The sequence below is a fragment of the Panicum virgatum genome, chromosome 2K (assembly GCF_016808335.1).
Source record: "Panicum virgatum strain AP13 chromosome 2K, P.virgatum_v5, whole genome shotgun sequence".
Classification (NCBI taxonomy): domain Eukaryota; kingdom Viridiplantae; phylum Streptophyta; class Magnoliopsida; order Poales; family Poaceae; genus Panicum; species Panicum virgatum.
This window is the reverse complement of record NC_053137.1, coordinates 61,984,575-62,011,824: the sequence shown is the minus strand read 5'-3', so window position 1 is coordinate 62,011,824 and position 27,250 is coordinate 61,984,575. Positions and strand designations below refer to the sequence as shown.

Below are 27,250 nucleotides of genomic sequence, written 5' to 3'. Positions count from 1 at the left end.
TGCTGGATGGCCGGGTTCCGTTCATGACATGAGAGTGTTCGATGATGCAATGACAACATACATCAATGTCTTTCCTCGTGCACTTACAGGTACAGAGCTTGGATGGTAGTTCAATTGGCATGTCTAATTGCAAAAATTGGCACTTACAGGTATGTGCTGCTGTAGGGAAGTATTATCTGATGGACTCCGGGTACGTGAACCGGCCTGGTTTCCTTTCTCCTTACAGGGGAACAAAGTACCACATTCAAGACTTTCAAAACGCCGCAGAACCACGAGGTAAAAAGGAAATGTTCAATTATGCACATTCATCTCTGGGAAATGTGATCGAAAGAGCCTTTGGTGTACTAAAGATGAAGTGGCGCATATTATCTAAGGTTCCATCGTATCCACCCAACACACAGACACATACAATTGTTGCTTGTTTTGCTTTGCACAACTTCATAAGGCTGAGTGCGCGAATACGATACAGAATTTAAGTACCTAGACAATAATGTCAATTTTGTGCTGCCTGAGGCTTACTTGGATCAGCCAGAATGTGTTCCTCCTCCAACGCCTGATGACTGTGCAGAGATGAATGCATTTCGTGACTCAATTGCGCCGCGGTTGTTTAATAGGGCTTGAAATTTGTGTGTTCGAAGACTTATATGTTTCCTGTACGTTTTTTGGACTTGTAATTTTCCTACATTCGTGGTCAGTACTGTAATAATTTTTTTGATGGTTTTCAGACATTATTTTTCTGTACCATTTGCACTTCAATAAATTATTTGCATCTATGCCACCGAGTTACATGAAGTTTGCATGGCGGACATGCAAACTTGCATGCATCATGCAACCAGTCCTTTGGCTTTGAGGAGAGAGTGGGACCGGACATCGCGCGGCCCGACCCCGACCTGATGTTGCTCCAGTACCAGCTCGTGCCCCAGGCCAAAAAGAACGATCGGGTGGCCGAGGCCGCAAATCGCGAGCAAGAAATACAGCAAGAAATTCTGCAAGGCCATCGCGCGCCGCAGCCCGGCCCGGTGAGGCCTTACGGCATCTGGCCCAATTTCAACGGCGGCGGCGCAGGCGGTGGCGGTGGCGGAGGGGGAGGGGGAGGCGGCGGCGGCGACGGAGCTGGCCGTGGGCGCGGCGGCAGTGCCGACGATCCCATCATCGACGCCGTGCCACTGGCGTGGGCCCCTCCAGTGGCGGAGCTTCACAAGGGCCAAGGGGGCCCATGGCCCCCCTGGCTTTGCAAACTTTGCACTATATGAACAGTAATATTGACACTATTCATCACTGTAGTATAAGGATGACCCCTTGTTCTTCCGATTTCTTCAATCAAGCTCCGCCAGTGGGCCCCTCCACCGCCCGGCCGTGGGCACGGCGGCAGCGCCGACGATCCCATCATCGACGCTGTGCCACTGGCGTGGGCCCCTCCACCGCCCGGCCACGTGCGCGGCGGCCGGCGGCCGCGCCGGAGCTGGCCGCAGCGGCCGCAACGACGGCGCCGACGACGATGACCCACTTATGGACATCGGCAGCGAAGGCGTTCCGCATCCTCGTGTACACGGCAGGGGCCATGGCCGCACGGGTGCTGATGCTGGCCCCGTGGCGCCGCCCGTGGGCCGGGGTCCTGGTGCCCGTGGAGCGGCGCCGGTACTGCCAGCGGGCAGGGGAGCCGGCGGCCGCGGGCGAGCTGCGGCGCGCGGTCAACGCTGAAGGACCGGACTACACTTTTACTGTATATGAGTCTTCTGCTAATAATTACTGCGCGGTCATCGCTGAAGGACCTATTGGTGCCCGTGACGCGGATAACATAGTCTTTGTTAGGTCTATAGAGTTTTAGTCTTATGCTTTTTTACTGTATATAAATCTATGCTATAGTCTTGTGCTACTGTAGTAATTACTATTACTAAATATACCATGTTAGGCTAACTGTAAGCAAATGTTATTAGCATATTTTTTTGTTAACGGCGAAGTATGGCTTTTTTTTCATCTCCATCTACTTATAATGAAAAACGTCTGCGATTTTGGTGTCGGCCCCACTTCTAAATATCATGTATTTCTTTGTTAACCCCGGCGCCTCTTGTTAATTCCAAGCCATGTGGTGCCACTGTAGAAGTTGCATAGGTTGTTTAAACTCTGGAGGGTGTAGTCACCATTTTAGAATTAATGCATGAAACTGTCGATACGAATATAAAGTGACATTTTAGAGAGAATGCATCTCTGTCTTGGAGTGATCCAATGTTCCTTTCATATTGTTGAATTGATTACAAGTACATTTTAAAAAAACTGTACAATGTTGATAGTTTCCAATACACCTTTTTCTCATGGTAAACGCCAAGCAGCTTGTAGGGCGTCCACGGTCCACCGCCAGCGGGCGGCGGCCTCCAGCGTATCAGCTTCAGCTTTTTTTTAATTATTTTTATCAAGTATCAGCTTCAGCTTGATTAAAAGGGAATCAGATCCCCTGAGAGCATCTCCGAGAGTTTGCCAAACTAAGTTGCCATCCTTGTTTTTTTGGAAAAACACACAAAATCTGTCTCCAACAGTTTGCCATATCACTTGGTAAATTTTAACAAGTTGGTAAAAAGAGCTCCTCAGCGCGCAAATATACGCGCGCGTATCCGACTCCGCATCAGCGCACGGCAAGCGCTCCTTCTCCCGGGCGCGTCTCCTGTCGTCTTCTCCCGCGCCTCCCCGTCGTCTTCTCCTGCCCGATGTGGGACGGCGCCAGCGGCCGCGGCGGGGCTGGGCGGCGAGTGGGCTGGGTTGGGCTGTGCCCTCGTCGCGGCGTCGGCGGGGATCAGGCCGATTCGGCCGGAGGAAGCAGGGTAGCTTCTGCCCGCGAGCGGCAGCGGCCGGTTGGGGCGCGGCCATGGCGACGGCGAACTGGCAGCAGCGCTGTAGGGCGCAGCAGCCGGCGACGGCGGACTGCGGCGGGGCTAGGCGGCGGGTGGGGAGTGCGGCGGGGCTGGGCGGTGTCCTGGTCGCGGCGTTGGTGGAGATCAGGCCGATTCGGCCGGAGGAAGCAGGGTGGCTCCTGCCCGTGAGCGGCGGCGGCCGGTTGGGGTGCGGCCATGGCGACGGCGAACTAGCAGTGGCTCTGTAGGGCGCAGCAACCAACGACGGCGGACTGCGGCGGGGCGGGGCGGCGGGGCTGGGCGGTGTCCTCGTCGCGGCGTCCTCATCGCTCGCGCACCGGTGGTGATTCTTGCCTGCGAGCGGCGGCGGCCCTGTTGGGGCGCGGCCATGGCGATGGCGGACTGCAGCGGTTCGTCCGTCGCCTAGGAAGAGGAAGGGCAAAAGTCCAAGACTGGAACTTTTTGCTGGGTCTTGATGTAAAAAGCCTAGAGATAAAGGATTTACATATATGGGCTTGGTTAATTTGCTAAAAGTTTTGTATTCACTTTGCAAAAGTGTTTTTCTTTTATCCTTTCCGTCAATTGCATTTAAATAGCTAAAACTTTAATTTTGGGGAGTGAATTATGCCAAACTGTTGGAGATGATACCTTTTTTACTTGGTATATATTTTAGGGAGTTGGCAAATCACAAGATTTGCCAAGTAAAAATTGCCAAACTCTTGGAGATGCTCTGAGGTCGGCAAAATCGACTTGTCTCTGCAGTCACACATCTGAGCCCTTGAATTCCTATCCAACCGTTGGCGTGAGCTGCCCCGCTTGGCTTGCTGGGCCGGCCCAACATCAGCCACAACGCACGTATAGCTAGCTGTTGCGGTAATTTTCTGGGGCGAATCATCGCTGCGTTGGCGCCGGGCTCCTATTTTTGGCGCAAGCAGTGGAGGTCATGCACCGGCGATCGCGGCTCAGGTTCCTGCTTGTGCTCTCCAAACTGGTGCCAAAATCTAACTTGTGTCATCTGTTTCTCTCCATCGGCAAACTGCTTGTTTCTATTTCTCTGAACTATTTACAGAACTCATAGGTATGCAAGCATGTTGCAATCGAGATCCCTATTGCTCAAATCAGACTCCATCTGTCCACAACCGAGGTCCCTGCCAACGAAATCGAGCTCCTAGCTGCCGGAATCGAGGTCCCCATCAACCGAATCAACTCCCAGCTGCCAGAGTCGAGGTCCCCATCAACCAAATCAAGTTCCCTGCCACCATAATCGAGCTTCCCACCTCTGAGCTTGAGCTCGCTGCGGGCCAGATCGAACTTCCAGCCGGAGCGTCGCGATGGTACATATGTCATATGTGAGCTCCGGGGAGGTGAGGAACCCCGCGCCACAACTAACCACGGGCCGGCAACGCTGCGGCGACAAAGTTCGACGGCTTGACCGCGATGGCCGGGGACGGGGAAGAGGAACGCTACCGAGGTGGAAGCCGTGCTAACGTGCCACGCCGCCGGATCATGGAGGGGAGGGGAGCGCCGGCGAGGTACTTCGAGCGTCGCGGCGGCGGCCGATTGGGAAGGGGAACGGCGGTTATCGGCGACGGCGACGGCGACGAGTTTGCACGAGTCGCGGCCAGAAGAGTCGCTAGCCACTGGGCTGATATGGGCCGGTAATAAGCCCGTGAGATTGAAGTTTGTCTAAGTCACGGTTGGATACGAATTCAAGAGCTCAGATGCGTGACTGCAGAGACAAGTTGTTTTCGCCGATTTCAGACTTCAGAGGATCTGATTCCGGATTAAAAGGCCTCTCGTTTGGCCTCGTCCCCGCAATCCATCCACGGGAAAAATGGAACACGAGTCCATCACCCACGAGCTCCGGCTGTTTTGCAACAACACCCTCTATTTTGTTAATAATAACAACTAATCCAGCATGTCCATAACAAATAGTAACCGCGTTCTTATATTTTTTTTATATATGCCCTCGTGTTAAAATTTAATTCAACTTAGAAGGGAAAATTCGATTGTGCTGTTATTTATAAAAAAACCCTCGAGGCACTTTTTTGAAAGATTTTTTTTAAAGACTAGTGAATGTCCGTGCATTGCTACGGGTGAAATTAGACCATGCTAATACAATAAAGCGTGATGACATATAATAAAATACATAAGCTACTGAAAAGGAGGGAGCATATTATTGAATCCAAAAGACGTTGCTTAAAGCCCAAACATGGAAGAGGCACCTAAGTACATATCTGCTCTGTCCGACACATCATATATGATGCGTGTTTCTATATTTAGAAAAACCACAAGTCCTTAACTTTGTCCACTCAAGGAAAACCCTAAAAGAGAATCCTAGTTAAATTTATTTCTCAACATATTTAAGCTCCACAAAATTTGATCCTCTGTTATTTGCATGCTGATAAAGACCCATGTTCCTGAAGAGTGAAAATTCTCAACTTCTTAGCCTAGATTTCAAGGTAATAGCATGATCAGAAACAATAATACAGCTCCTCCAGTCCTTCTGGCCTAATGTGCTAAACTTGAAAGACATGGGAAAGCATCGGCTATAATTCATCAGATGTATATAAACATTATACAATTTTCATCCATTAGAATTTAATTAGGTGTCATATTAGAATTAAGTCATCATGTATCAATTAACAGGATCACAAACATAATCAAGCCATCATCGATCAAACTGTAGAGGGCAAAAGATATTTAATTGGGCAACGAAATTACCTGGAAGCTTCCATCACCAACGGAGGCAGTCACACGAAATCACCAGGCAATGCACCCAATGACCACCAATTTGAGTATTGTATTTGGAATTCATACCTGCAGCATCAAGCAATTCTTGTCAGAACAAGTCACAAAAAATTCTTGTCATGCTCCTTTAGCCTACCATCGTCGATATTGGCCTAACCAGTCATGAGCTGACAAGTTCAACAAGTTTTCTTAGAGCTTTTCTTTCATCCTATTTGAGCTCACTTTCATCTATGATTATTTTTTCACACTTCTTTGCTTCTTTTGTTTCTGTAATATTATAGCTATGCCATCTAAGAGTTGTTCATGATGCATCATCAGCTCTTAAAATTATCTGTAGTAAGGATGATCCATGAACTTTTGATGCTACGTTAGCTTTGATCAGAGGTCTCCAAAACCTTATTATCCCAAAAACACAATTCATCAGAAGAAAGAAGCGGAAGTGAGGATGCATAGATGACAGAAATTGCAGATTCAAAATTTTTGATCAAACAAAGATGAAAGACTTACGTTTTGGGATATCTCTTTCTCGATGTTGTTCTTGCTTAAGTTCTCACATATATTCTCCACACTTAAACTAACATATATCAAACATTTGATGGATAGTAAAAATAAGAAGGGCAACATTGAGGCTCTATAGAATGACCATACCTGATCGATTCTTGCTCACATTCTGATTCTTGCAACACACGGCAGGGTTCGTGCTCAAATTCTGATTGATTCTTTCAATGTAATTTCATTATCCTTTTGAAACCTAATGGCTTTTCTATGTGGCATTGCCATCTTGAAATAATTGTTTGGAGGATTATGCAGAGAAATAAGATCACCTGAATATAGTTTTCAACTATTATGGAAGCTATGATACTGAACTACGTAAGTGCTAATCTAACTGTATGTTCTTTTACTATGATATTCCTACTGACTAAATGCTACAAAGATACTATGAGCAGGATTTGCAATTCGAATAGTCTAACAAAACAAATGAAAATGCTCAATTGAATTCCAATATGACGAAACTCAGTTTGAGGTTAGTTTCCAATGCTCAAATGAACTCGAATAGCCTGACATACCAAAGCTTTGCAGAAGATAAGGCACGATGCAATTATGTTCCTGCTATTTTTTACTGAACACCTGAATTATCATATTAGTACACACAAACATGAAATGCTGCATAAGAATTAATATATGAAGGATTAAACAAACCTGAGTATCAACTGCTTTATACTGTTCGGGCTTTTTCCTACCATTTTCTCTATGACAAGGTTTCTGCTTGCAGCCAGCAAAATACAAGAAATGAAATAAAAGTTAAGACACACTATGTAGGCACACTATTGTTTGTTTAGTATGATTTAACTACATACACACATCCTCCTCATGCTGGAATATTGAACTAAAACCTGCAGGATGCATGGACCTTGACAGACACAGATATAACTTTCAGTCATGAGGAAATACACAGATGTGCTGTGCTAATGATACGATAAACAGGTGTAGCGTTATTGTAATGGTCCTTACTTCCCATGGTTCAAATCCTACTACTAATACTAATATTTCGAGCTGAACCAAGCCTCACTAATACTCGGTTCCATTAATTCACTCCCTAATAGGCAAGTAAATGAGAATCTGAATTTGCTAGCTTAGTACTGCTATCCAAAACTTCGCCACACAATGAAAAAAAGTGGTGCAGCACAGAAGCTAAAAGTATATAGCAATCATAAGTGGTTGCCACATCCATTGTATCAAGGATACCATGATTTCATTTGTGAGAGTGAACTCTGTTGTGGTCAGCATTGAGTTGATGACCTTTGTTACCACCGAAGCAGCACCAGCTGGAGAGATTCCCTGTGTTCCTATCGAAATCGAATTGCAGCCCAATCCAATCTCTAGCAGTAGCAACTCTCAAATCTTCTCAGCTCCTCATGCCGCTTCTCTTTCCCCACCGCGCAGGTTCAATATCAGCAGAGCAAGCCCGCAGCTTCTCTCCTCCATCTCCCTCAAGTCAACAGCAACACCCTTTTTTCTTCCACTGCAAGTGCCTTTGCACCACATCCAGCCACCTCCAATGCACTAGCATTCTCCCGTGTGCTCCCCATTGTGGGCATAAACTCTTACATGGACGATACCCTGAATGTGTTCGATGAAATGGGCAGAAGGTATACATTTTTACCCTTCAATTTTGCTTGCTGATTTTGCACAGCTACCATGTATATCAGTTATGCTTGGCATATGTAGTTCAGAGTTCAATGTAGAGATGTGCTAGTCCTACACATACACTTGATGAGCTCAGTGCAACTGATTGCAATTGATGATCACGGTATCCTTGTCCTAGACATACGTTTTTCTTACGAATTGATGTGGTGGTTCTTTACCATTGGTTATCATCAGGCTAATTCTTTTTTTTTTGAAAGAATCATCAGGCTAATTCTTTGTCACCTTGCTGTCAGTATGTCATATTTGCAAGTTACAAGTTCTTAATACACTCAAATTCAGTTTTGCCATATGTGTTGATGCATATTTATTTAGCTACTCATAAAAAATCCCCACTACAATCAGATTGTGTTTACCTTATTGCTAAAATTATTCTTTTCTAACCTCGCCTTCTAGGTTTCCAATTCGAAGAGATACAGAAAAATAATGATTGTGTACGATTTTTTCCCTGTCAGCTACAGAAAAAATAGAGAAGCAAGGATGGTTGCAGGTTTGCAACATGGTGGAAATGGGTGCTTCAGGGCAAAGAGCAACATGGTGGAATTGTTGTGGGCTTTTTGATGAATTTTCTAGTTCAGATAGATAGATAAAGGTGAGATGGTTTTGTATCTCATTTCTCATGGTAATTTAGTCACTAATGCTTTAGTGAGCCAGTGTCATCGAAGTATGATGCCTGTATCATGTCCTCATTGTGCAACAGAAGGCCTCTGGTTTTATTATTCTTCCTGCTCTCCAATGTTTACTTCTAATTTTGTGTGGTTTCTTAACAGGATGGTAAATTTCCAATAGAAGTTGCTCCATCCAGAGGATGGGCGGTATGCGTTGAGATTCTTTTGCCTGTAACAAAACCTTTGGAGAAATTTGCAAACCTGAGCATTCCTCAAATGCTTAAACAAGAAGCAAACGTAAGTTCAGAGACACAGTTTGGAAATATTTCTCATTTTTCTACTGAATATAATGGCTGAATTGATGTTGGTAACTGTTATGAAGACTTCAATATATATTTTTATAGATACTGATATTGTGATATGATTTTAATTTGCCTTTTGGCTGTATATGAGCTGTAGGCAAGCCAACACAAAGCACCTATGGCTGTTGCTGATGGCGATGTTGCATACTAGGAGAAGAAATATGCTCATGCACTGAGGTGCTATTGTTCCTTAATTTGGCTAAATTGACATTGATTTACTTTGCTGCCGCCTGCTGGTTGGTACTAAGGGCCCGTTTGGTGGTGCGGCTCCAGCTCCGGCTCCGCTGGCAGCTCCTGCGGGAGCCGCACCAAATTGGGTGCTCCATCGGCAGCTCCTCCTGCATCAAATTGGGAGAGCCGGAGCCCTTTTTGGGGTGCTCCGGTGCTGCTCCAGCTCCGGCAGCTCCGGCCGCTGGAGGAGCCCTCCCAAACGGGACCTAAAATGTTTATGAGATTTAAGCATTGAACACGAAATTGTTGTGTGCCTAGATGATAGGAGCAAGATCAATGAAGGAGAATATGGAGGTTCTCCAAAACCTGAAACTGGTGTCTACGGAAAATGAAAATAGCAACAAGGGCTATTCAGTCCTCTTTTGTATTGGATAGTATCTGAATCAATTGAAGCTTCAAGTGCAGGTATATTTGTAGTTTATGAAATGTAGTGTTTGGCTAGGCTCATGTGATGGATTGTTTAATTCTTAAAACATGTAACTATATGACACCGTTGATTTATTCTCTGCCCAATTGATTATGCAGTGGTACACAAAGGAGCAGATCCAAAAATGAAAAAAAATTCTCGAGCTGAACTTTATTAGACCCCAATTCACCAGGTCTCTTTGATCATCTTTTGGTAAATGATGACGTTGAAACTTGCTGTGAAAAATTTGAAGGTAATTCATGCAGATCATTGCTACCTTGCCTAACAATTTTACAATGCAAGATGCCAATTATGATCCTCATCTTTTCTGAATAATTGCTATTGTAACCCGCAGAAGTTGCTTTCTCCAGATGACTATTAGGAAGATTCAAATGATCTTTGTAAGTTTATGAACTTTGCTGCTTGCACTTTCTACTGATGCTGCTGTGTATATTGTTTGATAGCAAATCAGTTATCAAGGATGGCAAAGCAAACTGCAAGTTACTCTATCGTGTCCAAAAATGACTCAGAAATTTTGTTGCAATTGAGGGCCCATTTGGTGGAGCTCCGGCTCCGGCTTCTCCCCGCTTCTCCCCGCGCCACATCATCCTCGGAGCTGGAGCTCCACCAAACAGCTGAGGTAGTGGAGCGGCTTCTGCTGGGATGGTAGAGGAGCTGTTTTTTGCCGTGCATGCTGGAGCCACAAATACAGCTATATGGCTCCGGCTCCGCACAAGGAGCCCTCCCAAACGAGGCCTGAGAGACATGAAGCAAAAACTGGAGCTACAAGCTTGTTAGATGATGAGGTGGTCCTTACACTTGTTTTCTGTATCTGAAATTCTCCACATGCCAGAACTTTATTTGTCGGCTTTTCAAAAAAGAACTTGATTTGTCAGCTTTTCAAAAAATAACTTGATTTGTCATCTCTCTCTGGAGGTGCTCCTGGATGAACAAGGGGCCTTAAGATAAACTCAATTAACTCCTTTTGATAATAGCTTATATGGGTGATTTAGATGACCCAAAGCATTCTTCCAAGACTGCAGAACTGCTGACATGAGTTTTGGATCAATTGCATGAATGAAAGCTTCAGTAATACCATAGTTATGACAAAAAGGATATGGAATTTATTTTGATTTGTTATTCGTTTATGCTCGAATGAAGTGAAATCTTAGCGAGGGATTGTACCTTCTTTTTGAGGTTTGGTATACTTTACAGCTGTACAGTTCGTCAAATGATGATAACAATATAGGAGCCTATTTAATCATCTTATGATAGTAAAGGGAGAAAAATTTATGTTGTTTTAAATATCATTTGATTATACTGCTGGATTTTATTATTGAAATGGTATGGGCTTAAATATCATTTGATTATATTGCTGAATTTGATTATTGAAACGGTAGGGTGCGCACGCGGAATATTCTAGTCTACTAATCTACCCAACCCATATGTCAGCTGCTACTCACGGTTTGGGTTGGGTTACCTGAACCATGCACAGGCCTAACTTAATGTCAATCCTAGCGTGGGCAGCGTCGCTGCCTGCTGTCAAAATCCTTGTAGAGACGCCCGGAATACTCTGAATGGCTCACACATTTATGCAATGATCAGTTTCTTTTTAACATCAACTCAGGCAGCTCTGCGACTGCGAGTAAATTTAGCACGAAGCAGTCACTGGGCACACCTGGGTAGCTCAAGACTGCAAAAATAGATGTATATAGTAGCAACGTGCAACAAGCGTGCTTTTAATTGCAATGCTGCCGAACCATGTAATGTTAATTATCACACTCTTGTTACCGGAAGTTCAAAACCTCCCTAGACATCTAATTAATTAAAGGCACCTCCCTAGACAAATAAGTAGCTCAATGGCAAATACCAGGGATGCTACAACAGTTAATTAGCTGTTCCAACATGAAGATAGCTAGATAGCGAGCAAATTGTCACAACCACAAGAATAACATTGATGATAGATAGTGGTAAGAAAATCTGTCACAACCACTGGGAACTACTCTCCTTGTGCATGGATAACATAGCATGCCAATAATTAAGGCTGTGAAGATAACGCTGTGGAGAAGGAACACCAGGCACCACCACCAATCCACCATGTTACAGGCAGAGCCATTTACGCCTAGTAGGACACAAGTAGGAAAGCAGGCGTCAAGTCAGTGACTGGTATAATAGTAGAAAAGACACCCACAATGAAGCGAAATCTATGAATTCCAAAATATGCATAAGGCAAAAGTGTGTGGCCTAGATGTGAAACTGCATAATCATTTGGCTTGCAATGATGGACAAACTAGCATCTCCAATCAGGAAATTAACACTATCTTTGTACAACTTCTGGAAACATGCCAGAAGTGTGTGTCTCTTTGCTAACACTATCCTAGCAAAAAATACCTTTGTTTTCTCTTTGTTAATCAAGTTCAGTGCCAACAGAACAAAATCTTGCATAGCAACAACTAACAAGTCATAGGTTATTGTAAATTTGTAATATAGACAACGTTGCAATAAATGACAACCATAACATTTCAACTAGCTCTAATTGTGGTTGCGATGCTTGGGAATGTATCTAAGAAGATAGTGTTCCAACTAGATGCTCTCCATGCTCAGGTAGAATCAGATTGTGTTGCATCAAGGCCATTACTTCTAATTCTTTTGGAGCTTTGTACTAAAATCTGTGAGATCATTTTTAACCCTGCATCCACAGATGGGTGCAACTAGTAGTCCATATGTTCAGTTAAGTGCAGTTGCAAAGATGAAGCAGGAAAATCTTGTTTTCCTCTTAAGAAAATGTTTGTTGTCTAGCCAAGATGTAATAATACATCTTGTGCATTATAGCAATACTTGTAACTCATACACACATCTTTTTTTTTCAGTATTCTCTAAAAAAATAGCCAATCACCACTAGTAGCAATTCCATTGTCAAATCCCTAAGTACTTAAGTAGGCATTCAAACTCTTAATTTTCATATGGCCCACTGCCTTTTGAACAGCTTTGATGAACACAAACTTATCATTTAGCCAACTTGCTTTCAGTGTGCCTCAAGAAGGAATATTGTGGCTTAGGTAGACCAGACCCTAAGGTTATTAGGATCATGGATAAGAAGTTTATTCATTCCTGTGCTGGAAACCTCAGTTCTGGGCTGCCTAAGTTGCAAAAATGGGATGTATATCACATATAGGGAGAACATGTAAACACATAAACCTACTTTTTGGTCCTTTTGCAACGCAATTGGACCAAGGGCAGGCCCCTGGAACTCAAAAAATCATCACCGCTAGCAAATGGCATTACATCCTGGATACCATCTATCTAACTAAAAGGGAAAGCAAGAGGCACTATGTTGATTCGGGACTGTGAACAGTATCACTTTAATACTAGAAAAACACCCCAGGAATTAATCAATTGGCTGCAGCCAGCCAGCACATAAAAAAAAATGCATAGAACAGATACATTGCCTCGGAGGCCAAATTTACCCCAATTCGCCACTTTCCCTTCACCCGCCACTTTGCCGTCTTCCCCAAAAACTTTATCTGCCCCTTGTTCCTAAAGGAAGAGAGGAGGAAAAACAATAAGCTTACCTAACAGCACAAAATTTTTCAGGATAAGGAACATCAATGATGGAATGGAAAACAAAAAACAGGTAACTGACCATATTTGACGATAGCAACATGTGTTGATATGGTAGATAATGCTACGAGGACTTGATACAGCATTAGGACTTGATACAGCATTTGCTATGATAGATCTGTCTAATGCTGGCAACAATGTACCTCTGCTGAGGTGGTATTCAGCAAAACAGTGTCCCTCTCTATAGTAAAAGACAATGGTGTCACCCACAAGTATAGGGAACGCCTTAGACCTCACACACAGATTCCTCCCACCAATGAAGATGGCATTACCATCAATGCATGTCATCAGGACAGTCCTTCCCAGCATAAGGTCAGCTAGTCTGTAAACTAAAATTTTCCTATCAATGCCAGAGCTTATGGCGACCACCAGAACCTCTGAGTTGCATTCTACCAAATAGTAAAAGCTGATTTTGCCAGGTTTGTTTACTGGACATTTGGCAATCAACTTTGGTGGTGGCACCCAGGGTTCCGTCCCTTCCAGCTCGGGTGGGTCAATCTGCAGGATCCTTTCTCCAGTGGACTTTCCGATCTCACAAACCACATATATCTTGCCTTGGAATGACAATTCACTAAAAATATCCTTCAAGTACCAGCTTGAAACCTTCCATTGCTGTTCCCCAGAGGTAGCAAAGGCTACCTGCAACATACCCGGCGCCCCCAAAATCATAAGCGAGACGTCTTCATCCACGCTCACATTGAGCGAGGCAGCACGGATACTTCTGATATAGTACCACTTGCTCCCCAACAACATCGGGTGCACGTACCTCAGGAGGGTCTCCAGAGGGGGGAAGTCCAAGATGTCTCCGGTGAAGGGGTGGAGGAGGCGGATTGCCGTGTCGTGGTCCCGCTGCAGCAGGAGAATACCGTCGATAGAGTCGAGGACGCAGTGGTCCCTGAAGAGCGGGAGGTGAACGCGGACGAAGGCGCCGGTGGAGAGGTTGAAGAAGCGGACGAACCCACGCAGCTTGCTGTGGCCCGGGTGGAGGCCGTGGCCTTCCGGCAGCAGCATCCACCGCCGCGGGTGGAAGCGCCGGTCGACAATGCCGCGGCCGCGCGGGCAGGCTGTGCTGGACCGCCAGTTTGGGCACACGGCGCGGAAGCGGATGTAGTCCCGCAAGTCGCCGGCCAGCACCCGCCACGCAATCTGGCCCACCAGATCCTCGTGCAGCGACGCCCACAAGGATGAATCTCCAGTGGCGGCGGCGGCATCAGCGGTCCTGCGCCGCCGGCGCGTGCTGCTACACGAAGCAAAGGCTGCTGGGCGCTTGCTGCGGGACGTAGCCAAGGCCGCCGGGCGACTGTGATACCTCGACGATGACATGCCCGACAGATCTGGTTTACCAAACTATCGATGCGAAGTTGGTTTAATCCTCAGTAAAAAGGAATAAAAATAGAGTCTTTAGGTAATCACCACGACCTGCCGGCGGTCTTCACGTCCAACCGTCGCCGACCTGAATCGCCGCAGATCCAGACGGCACTAGGGTAGCCAAGGCCGCAGGGCGCAGGTGAAGAACGGAGGGTGGGCAGATTAGGCGAAGCCCGAAATCCGAACCCGAAAAACCCGAATCCGTATCTGAAAAAATTCGAGTCCGAAAAACCCGAACTTTCAACCCACGGTACCCGAAATTATTACGAGGAATTCGAATTTCAAATCGTGGTACTCGAAATACTCGAAAATCCGAACAACAACTAAATCCAAATATTTTCAATTTGAGGCAGCCCAACATACATACAGCCCAACCCACAAAGCCCCCATTGAGTAAAACTGTGCCACTAACCCTAGCACCCCAAGCCCCGGCCGCCTGGAGTCACGCACGCACCGAGCCCCTACTCTCCCGAGCCCTCCCTGACTTTCCCGTGAGTCCGTGACGGTGCCGCCGGCGCAGCTCGTCAGTCCAAATAATACCAATCAAGTATAATAATTAACACTTAAACTTAATCCAAAATTACAGCACTCAACCAGTACATTCAGACTGCCTGTTGTAACCAGGATCGAATACACAGGAACTCTCGCCAAAAAGACAAGCACAGATGATTACCGGCAATAAAAGCGCTCAAAGCCATTTACAACCCGAATTATAACAGAAATACCAACTTAATCTACAACAAGTGTTTACAAGCCAGCTTTACAAAGCAAACCTCAGAGTTCAAATGCAGCGGAAAGTAATTTAGAGTTTAAAACAAACTTCAAAATACAATACGATAGAGAGCAACGACGAAAAAGACGAGCTTCACATCTTGCCCACTGATGTGAGGCTCACCTACTCGAACTTCATGGACAAAACGGGACCCACTCGACCGACCAACCCGGAGGGAGTGGTTGACCGATCCACGAGGCGCAGATCTCCTCGAATTCCTCCGGAATGCATCCTGCTAAAATATATTACAACAACAAGCCTGAGTATTCTAATACTCAGCAAGGCTTACCCGACTATTGGAATATACTTAGCCGACTCCTAATATGTAGGGCTTTTTTGGCTCTGTAGTTCTTTTGCTGAAAAGCCGCTATTATTGGGTCCTTACTTTCATTCTTTTAGCACAAGTTGAGTTGACCGCTACAACTAGGTTTGCCTGAATTTCTAAAGCAAACATGGTTGATCATCCCATCTTATCAAAGAACCATAGCCACAAGTCCAACTTTCAACTTTCTGTCTTTCCAATCTTTACTACGATGCGACTCATTGACCAAGGCTCTCATATCCGCGAGTCACGGCGAATCGATCCGATTTAACCTTGCAAGGTAGACCTAACTCACATGCCAAGTGCAACCCCGTCGAGTCACACCGAGCAACTGTTCCCATAATTACCTCGAAATCTGATGCACGGCCGCAAACACTCGGATGATGAGTCCCACACGTGCGAACACCCAGTGAACCCGTGGACGACTACATCATCCTCCCTCGCACCACGCCAGTGTAGCGGATGGAGAGTCAGATTCCGTTGCAATTAGGTAATTAGCTTACCGGTTTTGACTATCTCCTACTTCCGGCATATAGTTAGTACTGTTCAATCCTCGGTCAAAGGGCCAACAACGGCACGGACCTCAATCGACACAGGCGGAGGCTCGTATTTCCTTCATTCCATAAGCATGCCCAACTTGCCTCCCCACGGTCCCCAATTTCATTCTTACAGCATTACTTTTCCCTTCTCTTACTGAAAGTCTGAAACAGCAACCCTATATCTCGTGGGTGACAGGAAATCACCCGTCTTCTACCGGGTTTACTTAGCATAGCAGTGCTAGCGATAAACTGAACTAGTAAAGGCACTGGGGTGGCTCGAGAAGGGCTCGGGCTTGAAGAACGGCGGCGAAACGGCCGGTGCGATGAGCGGCGGCGAGCGGCGGCTCTGCTTCGCCTGCCGGCTTTGCGCGGGTGCGAGAAGGGAGTAGGAGAGGTGAAACGAGGTTTCGCTTGTGACGTGGAGGAGCCGCTTAAGCGGTGAGGAGCTTCCCCGGCGCGGCGACGCGTGGCATCGCCGGCGCTGTGTGCCGCCAGCGCCATGAGCACCGGTCTAACCGATCCCAAGTCCAGCAACCCTAAAATTTCTGATTCAAGGTTTGAATGATCCAAACTAAATTTTTCCAATAACAACTTGAAATTTGGCCAAAATAAAAGTTGTAGTGAAGGATTAGTTCTACAACTTTGATGTTGGGCAAAAATTCATTTGAGCCTTAGATTTGGAAGAAAAATAGGGTAGAACCCTACTAAAGAAAATGTCTAGGATGCTCGTTTAGTGATCGCTAAGAGCAAGATTAAATCTAGGATTAGCAAGCTAAGCATAAATTAAACATCGGTGTGTTAAAATTGGCAGCGCGACTGCGCGAGTGTGCAGGCCCCCGGCGTCGCTCTCCTCTCCGCCTCTAGTCAGCCACAGCGCCGCCCGCGATGTCCTGTCTCTCCGACCCTCCGCAAGCTGCCTCGTGGAGGTCTCCGTTCATTGCTTATTTCCCAGGCGGGACCACGGACCCATGGTGATGTCGTGAGTGGGCTACTGGATGCTTAACGATGTTAGGATCTGAGAGGATTCAATGGATCTTTTGTTTCCTTTTTTGTTTCATTCCATCTGCTTCTTTTCTTTTCCAATCCAGTTAATAGGCAATCTTAATGAGGATGCAAAGCTAGGAGAAGGCGATAGATTTTTTGGAGTTTCTTTGTTCTTTCTTAATTAATCTTCTCATAATTTCCTTCCGCTGGTTTTTTATCGAGTAATTCGGGTACAATCTGAACTCGAACCCGAATTTTCGAGTACCCGAATTTTCGGGTTCTACTTTTCCCTAGCTAATTTCGGGTAGCATTTTTTGGAAACCCGAAATACTCTGCCCGAAAATTTCGGATAACCCGAATGCCCAGCCATAAACGGAGGGGGTGGGGGACTCAAATTCGGTGACATGCATATGGCATGTCAAGCTGTGACGTGAATCTTGGCCTTCAAAAATGATCCAAAGGCTCCTGTGTCGGCCGCCTGTTGGACACCATTTTGACGCTCTCTCGCGCCCAAATCGATTGGAACACTTCACGTTGCTCGCCAATTCCACCCCGCACTATCGGGCATTTTTTTTAATAAGTCTAATTTATCCTCCGAACTTGTCAAGGAGTCTGAAATATCCCCTCGAACTACAAAACCGAGCATCGTACCTCCCTCAACTCTCAAAACCGGACAAATTACCCCCTTGGCTGGTTTTCATGGTGGTTTTTGCTGACGTGGCGACAGGCCCCACATGTCAGCATGCGGATGCCACATGTCAGCCCCTTCTTTCTCTTTCTCTCTCCACCTCTCCTCCCCTACCTCCCTCTCTCTCCCCAAAATGCCGCGGCATCGGGGGTCGCGGGGAATGGTGCCGGGTTGCTGAAGACGCAACTCACGGCCGCCGGCGACGGGCAGCTCTTGGCTGGGGCTTGGCTCATCGGCGCGGCGCCGCCGCCGGCAGGTCGTGGAGGAGGAACATGGCCTAGTCGAGAATGGGGAACGGCGCGAGGAGATCGGAGCATCGCGGGTCGTCGGCGAGGGCGGAGGCGAGGCCGTGGAGGCGGGGCGGCGCCGCCTCAGGCCCCCTAGCGGCGGGAAGACGGAGGCAACCGACGATGTCGCCGAGGAGGAGGCGGAGGTGTTGGAAGCCTCCGAGAGCATGGAGGACACCGTCGCCGCGCCCGCCGCCTTGACCATCTCTAGGTCCAGCTGGATGCCGGCCGGGATGCAGGACGACGCCATCGCCCGGCCAGAAACAAATCGGGAAGGGAACCCAATCAATCAGAGGCCGCGAATGGAAGAAGGGGAGTGGAGCGAAATCGCCGCATAGCCGTGCGAGCTCAGCGTGCTCAGCTCGCCGCCGTCCGCCCCGCGCCCCCCTATCCGGCCACTCCCTCCTCCAATTTCGTCGCCGTGCCATTGGGAACGAGATCCCACCGCACTGGCCGGGGCAGCCTTCGAGGCGTGCTCGTCGCGGGCCACGGGCGCGCAGCCCTACGCCGAGCGTGCCCGCCCTGCCTCGGGAGGAGCTCTCCGGCACGAGCTCACGCTCGTCGTTGACTGCGCCTTCCTTGCCGTAGGAGGCGGCGGCGGCGGCGAGGAGCCCAAGGGGCAGCAGGATACGGTGGAGCGGGCGCCTTCCTCGCCATAGGAGGCGGCGGCGGCTAGGAGCCCAAGGCGTTGTGGGGAGTCTGCGGCGGCCCCCCGCCGGCAAGAAGAGAGGGAGGTGGCAGCGTGCAAGGAGAGGGAGGTAGGGGAGGAGAGGTGGAGAGAGAAAGAGAAAGAAGAGGCTGACATGTGGGGCCTGTCGCCACATCAGCGAAAACCACCATGAAAACCAGCCAAGGGGGGTAATTTGTTCGGTTTTGAGAGTTGAGGGGGGTACGATGCCAGGTTTTGTAGTTCGAGGGGGTATTCCAGACTCCTTGACAAGTTCAGGGGGGTAAATTGAACTTATTCCTTTTTTTTCAAGTGTAAGTTTGCTAAGCATTGCTGGCGATCCATGAATATGGAAGATGTTAGAATTGAGTTAATGAATTGCCAATCCAGGATGGAAACCATTGATAAGATATGGGAACTGGAGAAGAGCCAGCAATTGAAGGTCATTGTTTGGAGATGGTGGTCGGCAAGAAACAAAGTGAATGATGGGGGTAGATTGCAATGCGTAGCTGAAATTCAAGGTTCGGTAGCTTTTTTTTTTGCTTAAATTTGAAAAACTGGAGGTTAATGGAAAGAAAATTCAGTCACCTGCCAATCAATTATGGAGGCCCCCATCTGAAAACTTCTATAAGATCAACATTGATGGTGCATATGATCCAAATACCAGAACTGGAGAATGGGGTTTTGTTGTGAGGGACAGTAATGGCGAGGTGTTGTTGGTCGGGGCTGGTGTAGGATCAAGAACACCGACTAGAAGGGGGGTGAATAGGCGGTTTAAAATCTAAAGCCAACAACACTAGAGAAATTTAATTAGTAACAAAAGAAAGCCCTATGTCATGCTATTTTTATCTCTAGATGGGTTTGCAACCTAGGGTGACAAGAGACAAATCAAACTCTAGTAAAGTAAATTGCTCAAAGTAAAAACAAGTATTAAAGTGAGCAAGAGAAGTAACCAAGCTTGACACAAGAGATTATCCCGTGGTGTCGATGACTTGCCGGTCACCCCTAATCCACGTTGAGGTGGATTCCAAGAATCAACCGCTCCTCTATCAAGAACCTCTTGATCTTGAGCCGGCTAGAATCAAGGAACCGCTCCACACCTCGATTCCACTAGAGTTGCTCTTCACCACTCCGGTGAGGTGAGCACAAAACCTCTCACAACTGAAATCGGGGCTCCTCAACAATCTCCTTGGAGGAGCTCCACGAAATCCACTTCTCCAAGCCCTCTAGGGAGCGGCAACTCCCAAGAGTAACAAGTTGATGACGCTTGCTTGAAGTTTCCCTAATGCCACAAAGCTCAAACTCTTGATGCAATGCACTAAGAAGCTCTCACACTCTCAAGAATGCAATCTCTAAGTAAGTGTGTGTGAGAGAGGGATGCCTTAGCTCTAAGATGTCAAGTATGCTGTCCAAATGGCCAAGAGACCCACCCAATGGCCGGGCATTGGGTATATATAGACACCCCTAAAAAAACTAGCCGTTACACTCTTTTCTGCGAAGTCGCGGACCGTCCGCGTTTCAAAAACCGGACTGTCCGCCGTTATAAACCGGTGAGTCAGAGTGCAATAAATGCATGTCAGAACTAGCCGTTAAGCCCTGGCGGACTGTCCGCGCCCCAGTGGCGGACCGTCCGCAGTTAAGAGTTCCACACCACCAGAGACTAACATCGTCTCTGGAACAACTTTGAGATTAGTCTGCGGACCGTCCGCGCCTCAGCAGCGGACCGTCCGCAGTATAACTTTTGAGCCCAAACCAGAGAAACATCCTCTCTGGTACAAACCTGAGATTAGCCGGCGGACCGTCCGCGCCCCATGGGCGGACTGTCCACCGTTCAACTTTGAAGCTCACACCAGACAGACACCCTTTCTGGTACACATTTGAAAAACAGTGGCGGACCGTCCGCCCACCTGGACCGGACCGTCCGCGAGCCCACCAGAGACTCTGCAAGCTCTCTGGAACGGGCGCGGACTGTCCGCCCCTCTGGTGCGGATTGTCCGCCGTTACTCAGTCAGCTCTCAAACTTAGTCTTTTTCAAATCTTTTCAAAACGCTGTTAGCCCTCATGCATGCAACTAGACATTTTGAGCAAAATGGCACTAAAGACCCGTCAAGCAAGAGTACACAACCCCTCTTGATAGTACGGCTATCTATCCAACAAATCCGGTCACTTTTCATCCACTAAACGCCTTGTGACCGGTAAAATGCAAAAGCCCTATTTTATATCTTTGCCTTGAGCCCGAGCTTTACTCATCATCTCCAAAACTCCATACATTCACAACCAAATCTCTTTCATCCGTGGATCAACTTATACTCATTATCTCAAATGAAATCGTTAATCCACAAACCGTTGTCATTAATTACCAAAACTCGAATTAGGAGCCTAGATGCTTTCAGCTGGTAAGATTTCTCGAGCAGCTTCGGCAATACAAATTGAAGGAATTGCAGCACTCAAGGCTATTCAATGGGCTGCGCAACTTGGAATGACTCGTATCATTTTGGAGACGGATGCTTCTGTCCAAGTATCAGCTCTACGCTCCATAGATATAGATAGAAGTGCGCATGGATGCTTAGTGCGTCAGATTCAAGATCTTATGCAAATGCATTTCTCATGTTGCTCTCTGTCGCTCTGTAATAGGTCCTGTAATAAGGTAGCTAATCTGTTAGCAACCTATGGACCTAGCATGTTGGTTTCTGATCCTGAGATGTATACGAGTCAGGTCCCTGAATTTGTAAAAGAACTTGTATCTGGCAATTTGTCTGGGGTGATGCTTAATATAACTATTCCTTTCAAAAAAAATCCACCCCGCGCTTGCCCCAATCCCCGACCTCGCGCTCGCCCAATCGACCGGAGAGGCCTGCCGCTGCTACAGACGCCGGACTTGTCGCTGGGCCGCACGGCGGGGCGGCAGGCCTGCCTTCCGCGGGTGGAGGCGGGCGGCCACCCCGCACGTGGAGAAGGGAGGCCGCCAGGATGCTAGACAGAGAAGGCCCTGCTATCTGCAGTTATGGGCTCAACGATGATGTAAGTTCATGCAGGGAACATATAAGGTGCAAACTAATCTCTCTGTACAAATTATGGAAATTTCAATTTGAGCCATCAGATCAACATCCAAGGGGAGGGGTGCAGAAAGGTGAGAGGAGAGATTTGCAAAAGTGTGATTACCCAATCCAAGGGTGGGTCCAGATTATAAAATTACCTAATCCCTCATACCCCTTGGATGTTGATCCAATGACTCAGATTGAAGTTTTCATAGTTTTCACGGATATGTTAGTTTGCACCTGATACGTTCCCGATACTCATACTAACAAGTTGCAACTTTTTTTTCCGGAAGCTGATCTCCAAAGAACTCCAAGGTTAAGCATGCTTGGCCCAGAGCAATTTGGGGATGGGGATGGGTGTCCAACCGGGAAATTATTTCCGGGTGCGCACGAGTGAAGACAAAGTGTGCAGAAGAGATATGTGTTGGTCTGTGAGGATAGTCTGTGTCTTAATTAAACTGCCAGATGTAAACAGGTCCGGTCTCGTGGAGACAGGACGTTACAGTCTGATCACTACTGGATTGATAATTGTCACGAGAGAGAAAAACTGAAGGTGATCTACTCGACTTATAGCAGAGGAAGGCAGTGGCGAAGCCTGGAAAAAATTTAGGAGGGGCTAGAAAAAAATGCTACAACGACATATCTCCACCACGACACCTCACAAAAGACAAATATAATAATTTGAAGTAGTCTTATATTAAAACATCGATGGATGATGAAAATCAAAAAATACATCATAAAAAATAAAGGATGCAGTATATCCATACCGAAAAGCCAAATTATGAAATTAATAAACAACGCGTGACGCCGACACCCATTACTCATCCAACGAATCTCGTAGCTTCTTCCTCCTTGCTTATTTCAACTAATTTTCTACCCACATTTGTCCTTTAGTTTATAAAGTCTTCGCACTTTAGCCTAGCTTCTACACGAGTCTTGCAAACATTGTGCTTATTAAAAGTATCCTTAGCTTTCTTTCAATTCACATAACCTTGATGTGCAAAGACCCAACTACCAAACTTTTCAAGCTTTAACGAAGAGATAGCAATACAAGCAATAAGTTGCATCCTTGTACTCACTATACTCTAGTCAATCAAGTTCATCAAACCAAGTCTTCTTTTCGACATTCTGAAGTCTGTCATACTAATCAAATATTGAATCATTGAAAATAGAAACTGAATCATTCTAAAATTGTTAATTTGTTCATCTAATTTCTTACCTCTCCTCGCTATCTGCTGACTTGCAGCACTGGCTCACCGCACCCACTGCCGCGCCGCGCGGGTGTGCGGCGGCGCAGGCCGCAGGTGCCTGGCCGCGAGGCTCGAGCCGCCTGCCGCTCGCCGCACCTGACCGGCTGGCCGCTGGCCTCTCCCCTCCCCAGTCCTGCCCCTCGCTTCGCCCGTGCAGCCGCCTGCAGTGCCGCCTGGGTGGCTGGGTGCCTGCCTGCCTGCCGCTGCCGACTGCCGTCGCCCCCGGGCCCTGGTCGCGCCTCGCGTGAGCTCGGTGCGCCGCCGCCGGCTGCCGCCCCTGGGTGCCCCTGATGCCGATGCGCGATATGGATGGATAGTGGATTGGGATAGGGTTGACTATTTGTGCAACTGGGCCTTGGGCTTCAGAGTTTTGTGAGCCGCTACATTACATTTCTTGGCCTAGCTCGTGAATCCAATGCGGAGCAGCCCGACACCAGGTCGTCTTCCTCCTCCAGCCTCCCCTACAGCTTCTATCTTGCATCAAAACTCCATGGAGGGGCTCCAGGGGGCTCCATGGCTTCGGTGGCGGTAGGGGAGGCTCAAGCCCCCCTGACCCACCGCTAGCTCCGCCCCTGGAGGAAGGCCGAAGGCCAGAAGCCGCCGGCGGCTACGAGAGGAGACGTCGAGTCTCGCGTGCAGCAGCGGAAGGAGAAGAGACGGACCGTCTGCTCGCTTGCCTCGGGCCGGGCTGTGGCGGCGCACGCGTGGGGCAGCCAGCTATGCTTTTCTCAACTTTTCAAATTAACTAGACCAATCATTTAAGTTGAGTCAACCTTCAGTTAATATCCCGTATGGTACTAAACCATTTATTGGACCATAGAGTTTTATTAGATTTATTAAATATTAATGGGCCAAGCTCATATTATATCTAACATCTAATACCAGAGTTGAGGCAACAAAATTTTGATTGTGATACACTTGATTTCTGCATATTGTCGATTCCACAAACCCTCGATCAGTGTTGGAATTCGAAACTGGCTCTAGCTGAAGCTAACTCTGATATTAAAGGGTATACTTGGCCACTACTTCCACGTGGAAGATCCATAATTCAGGGAGCAAAATTTTGGCAAGATGGTACTGTTGCGGAGCTGCAGTTCTCTATACTTTTCTTTGGTGGCATGAAAGAGTCATTGCAATTTGTGATGACAACATTATCAGTAAGGTCAGTTGAACTTAAACCTTGGCCGCCGCCATCTGCAGGTTGGGAATATCTCTTGAGGTGTAGAAACTCATTCAGATATAGTGGTGATGAGGATCGTATAAAGGAGAAGTTCTTTTCACTGCTCATGCTACCCTTTCAAGATATCTTTCTTGGTATGGTCATATTGCGTTGGAAGACTGAGCTGTTAAGTTTGCTATACCTGGCGAATAACACTCAAAATCTGTGAAGCACAGTTTTCTATTAGTACGTAGTACAACGCAGACGCTCACAACACGCATGCACACTCACCCCTATAAACACACGTATACAAATCCTACCTCTATGGCACCTCCGAAGGATTGGACCGGCAGATCTGGAGATTCTCGAAGTCACCATTGGCGCCTCGTTGTCGACGAAAACATCGCCTACCACTTAAAGTATAATGTCAGAAAATTCTGGAATAAATCCAGGAAAGTGCGAGCACTCGTGCCAAGTTAAGGACTTGAACCCGGATGGATAGGTTCCACATAAGGGACATAACCAACTGATCTATGATCAGTTCCCTCTATTAAAGTTTCTGCACATAAGCTTTCTCAGATCGTGCCATCGGCTGGGGGGCGAGCCGATTCTTAAGGTGGGGAGAATGTTAGGATACAACCTCGGTCTGCTTTTATGGGCCGGCTGTGCTAACTGAGAATAGGCCCAATCAAGACATGGTGGGGCAATACAAAAGGGGAGAATTGCAGTGCACAAGGCATCGAAGATTATTATCAGATGACCAACTCAGGATTCCCCTCCCCTAACAACCCTGGGCACAAAATACCGAGAACCGAATACCGAACCGAAATTACCGAGAACCGAACCGAAATTACTGAGAACCGAACCAAAATTACTGAAACCGAAATATTTGGTTCCTACTTCGGTTCCGAGTTTTCAGGAACCGAATTACCGAGGTAAATACCGAAAGCGAACCGAGTTTACCAAATTTACCAAACTTACATAAAATGTGATAAGTGTGAGTGTTATTATATTATTGATTATACTATTGTAGACCACTATATTACGTATTTTTCGCACTCACACTTATAGTCATGTGGACTTTTATATGTATTTGTATTTTGCACTATTGTTATCTATGAAATGATGTTAAAATTAGTCTTTGAACCTGCTATTACATCCTCTCTGTGATAAGTTCGGTACTGTTCGGTAAATACCGAAACCAAACCGAATTTACTGATACCGAATTTTCTCGGTACCGAGTTTTTTTAGGAACCGATCGGTACCAATTTTTGAGAAACCGAATTTGCAATGGAACTAAAGAACCGAACCGATCGGTTCGGTATTTACCGAATGCCCAGGGCTATCCTCCCCTACTTTTCTTCCTCCTCCTCTACCTCTCTTTCTCATGCACCCCTGATCTTCTAGATACTTCCAGAGTTGTCCCTGTATTCTTCCTCCTATCATCGATCCCTTGCTTCGCTGCATGCCTCGTACTCTGTCTCTCTTGTATCGCATTCGCATGACAAGTACTCGTTTGTTAGTGTTCATGTTGGAGTGATTGGCTTTGTTTGGTTGGTCCTTGTGCTAGGAATAGTAACATTTTGACCGTTAATTACGGTGTCAAATAAAGCCAGTTTACAAAACCAATTTCAGAACCCCTCCGCTAGGAACCCTTAAGAATCTAATAAGGTCTTTGACCGCATGATTAGAGGATGGTTACTGTAGTATCACTGTAGCCAATCATCGATTAATTATCATCATTATATTCATCGTCAAAAGTTACACACATATCTAAAGAGATTTCGCAAATAGATTTCATTTAGTACTCCATGCATGCGAGATTTTTTTCTCGGAAAATGTGCATGCTAGGTTAATAGCAGGAACCAAACACGGCTGTGTTCCATCTTGGGGGTCGCTAACAGAGACGTCTTCATCCACTCACGTTGAGCGAGGCAGCACGGATACTTCTGATATATATAGGGCCACTTGCTCCCTAACAACATCGGGCTCACGTGCTGACGTACCTCAGGAGGGTCTCCAGAGGGGGGAAGTCCAAGATGTCACCGGTGAAGGGGTGGAGGAGGCGGATTGCCGTGTCGTGGACAGGTTAACATATCCGACCGCTAACCGGTAACCGCCGGCCTCCGGTTCCGGTTTACCGGACCGGTTTGGCCGGTTACCGCTAGAAACCGGTCAAATTCAAATTTGAATTCAAACTTCGCCGTTCAACCGGTTCCGACCGGTATACCGGCCGGTTTGGCCGGTATACCGGTCGGTTTGACTGGTAACCACTCAAATTCAAATTTTTTCCTTTTTTGGTTTAAATTTAAATGCCCGCAAAGTATACTAAATAAATGTTTGTATAACATATTTTAGTCTAAATGAACCCTCCAATCCTCTTTTGTACTACTTTTACATTGTATTTGTATACTTTTGTATGCACGTTTTTTTGTTTAACTTCAAATCCCCGCAAACTATACTAAATGAACGAATTTTTGAGAAAATTTGACACCATTAGATTCGTCGCACCTTGAAGTATTTTTAGGAATTTTTCATTTTTTTGAATTCAAATTTAAATTTTGAATTTGGACCGGTTTCATACCGGACCAAACCGGAACCGGTCCGGACCAGTTTGACCGGTAACCGGTCAAACCGGACCGGTTACCGACGGTTTGGGGAACCCTGGTCGTGGACCGTGGTCCCGCTGCAGCAGGAGAATACCATGATAGAGTCGAGGACGCAGTGGTCACTGAAGAGCCGGAGGTGAACGCGGACGAAGGCGCCGGTTGAGAGGTTGAAGAAGCGGACTAACCCACGCAGCTTGCCGTGGCCCGGGGTGGAGGCCGTGGTCTTCCGGAAGCAGCATCCACCACTGCAGGGGCGGAGCTAGGAATTTATTTTTTTATTATTAGGAGAGGCCAACCATACTAATTTAATTAAAAATTTAATTAAAATTTAAATGTTCAATATAAATTTGGGAACCATGGCGCAGACCCTCCCCCCTCTCCGCCCCTGCACCGCCGCGGGTGGAAGCGCCGGTCGACAATGCCGCCGCCGCGCGGGCAGGCCGTGCTGGACCGCCAGTATGGGCACACGGCGCGGAAGCGGATGTAGTCCCGCAAGTCGCCGGCCAGCACCCACCACGCGATCTGGCCCACCAGATC

General features: G+C 47.1%; 1 protein-coding gene and 1 long non-coding RNA gene across 7 annotated transcripts; one reads left to right on the top strand and one right to left on the bottom strand.

Annotated features, from left to right (window-relative positions):
- Positions 1–3,705: 3,705 nt before the first annotated feature.
- Positions 3,706–11,494, top strand: LOC120692824. Of its 2 annotated transcripts, none has more exons than XR_005682747.1 (7): positions 3,706–3,837; positions 3,925–7,747; positions 8,258–8,394; positions 8,573–8,707; positions 8,870–9,408; positions 9,529–9,662; positions 9,765–11,494. It is a non-coding gene; the product is annotated as an uncharacterized LOC120692824 (long non-coding RNA). The 2 variants fall into 2 exon arrangements; XR_005682745.1 differs by having other exon boundaries at positions 3,726–3,837; positions 3,916–7,747.
- LOC120692794 lies at positions 11,147–14,610 on the bottom strand. 5 transcript variants are annotated; one of them, XM_039976183.1, is made up of 4 exons: positions 14,450–14,610; positions 13,053–14,377; positions 12,854–12,946; positions 11,147–11,531 (listed from the first exon to the last, which is right to left on the bottom strand). In XM_039976183.1, the coding sequence occupies exons 2-4, from the start codon at positions 14,351–14,353 to the stop codon at positions 11,510–11,512; spliced, it is 1,416 nt and encodes a 471-aa protein (XP_039832117.1). In that variant the 5' UTR covers positions 14,354–14,377; positions 14,450–14,610; the 3' UTR covers positions 11,147–11,509. The 5 variants fall into 5 exon arrangements, with proteins under 5 accessions (XP_039832117.1, XP_039832148.1, XP_039832140.1 ...); XM_039976214.1 differs by having other exon boundaries at positions 12,877–12,946; positions 14,450–14,609; XM_039976206.1 differs by having other exon boundaries at positions 11,174–11,531; positions 12,859–12,946.
- Between the last annotated feature and the right edge of the window lie 12,640 nt (positions 14,611–27,250).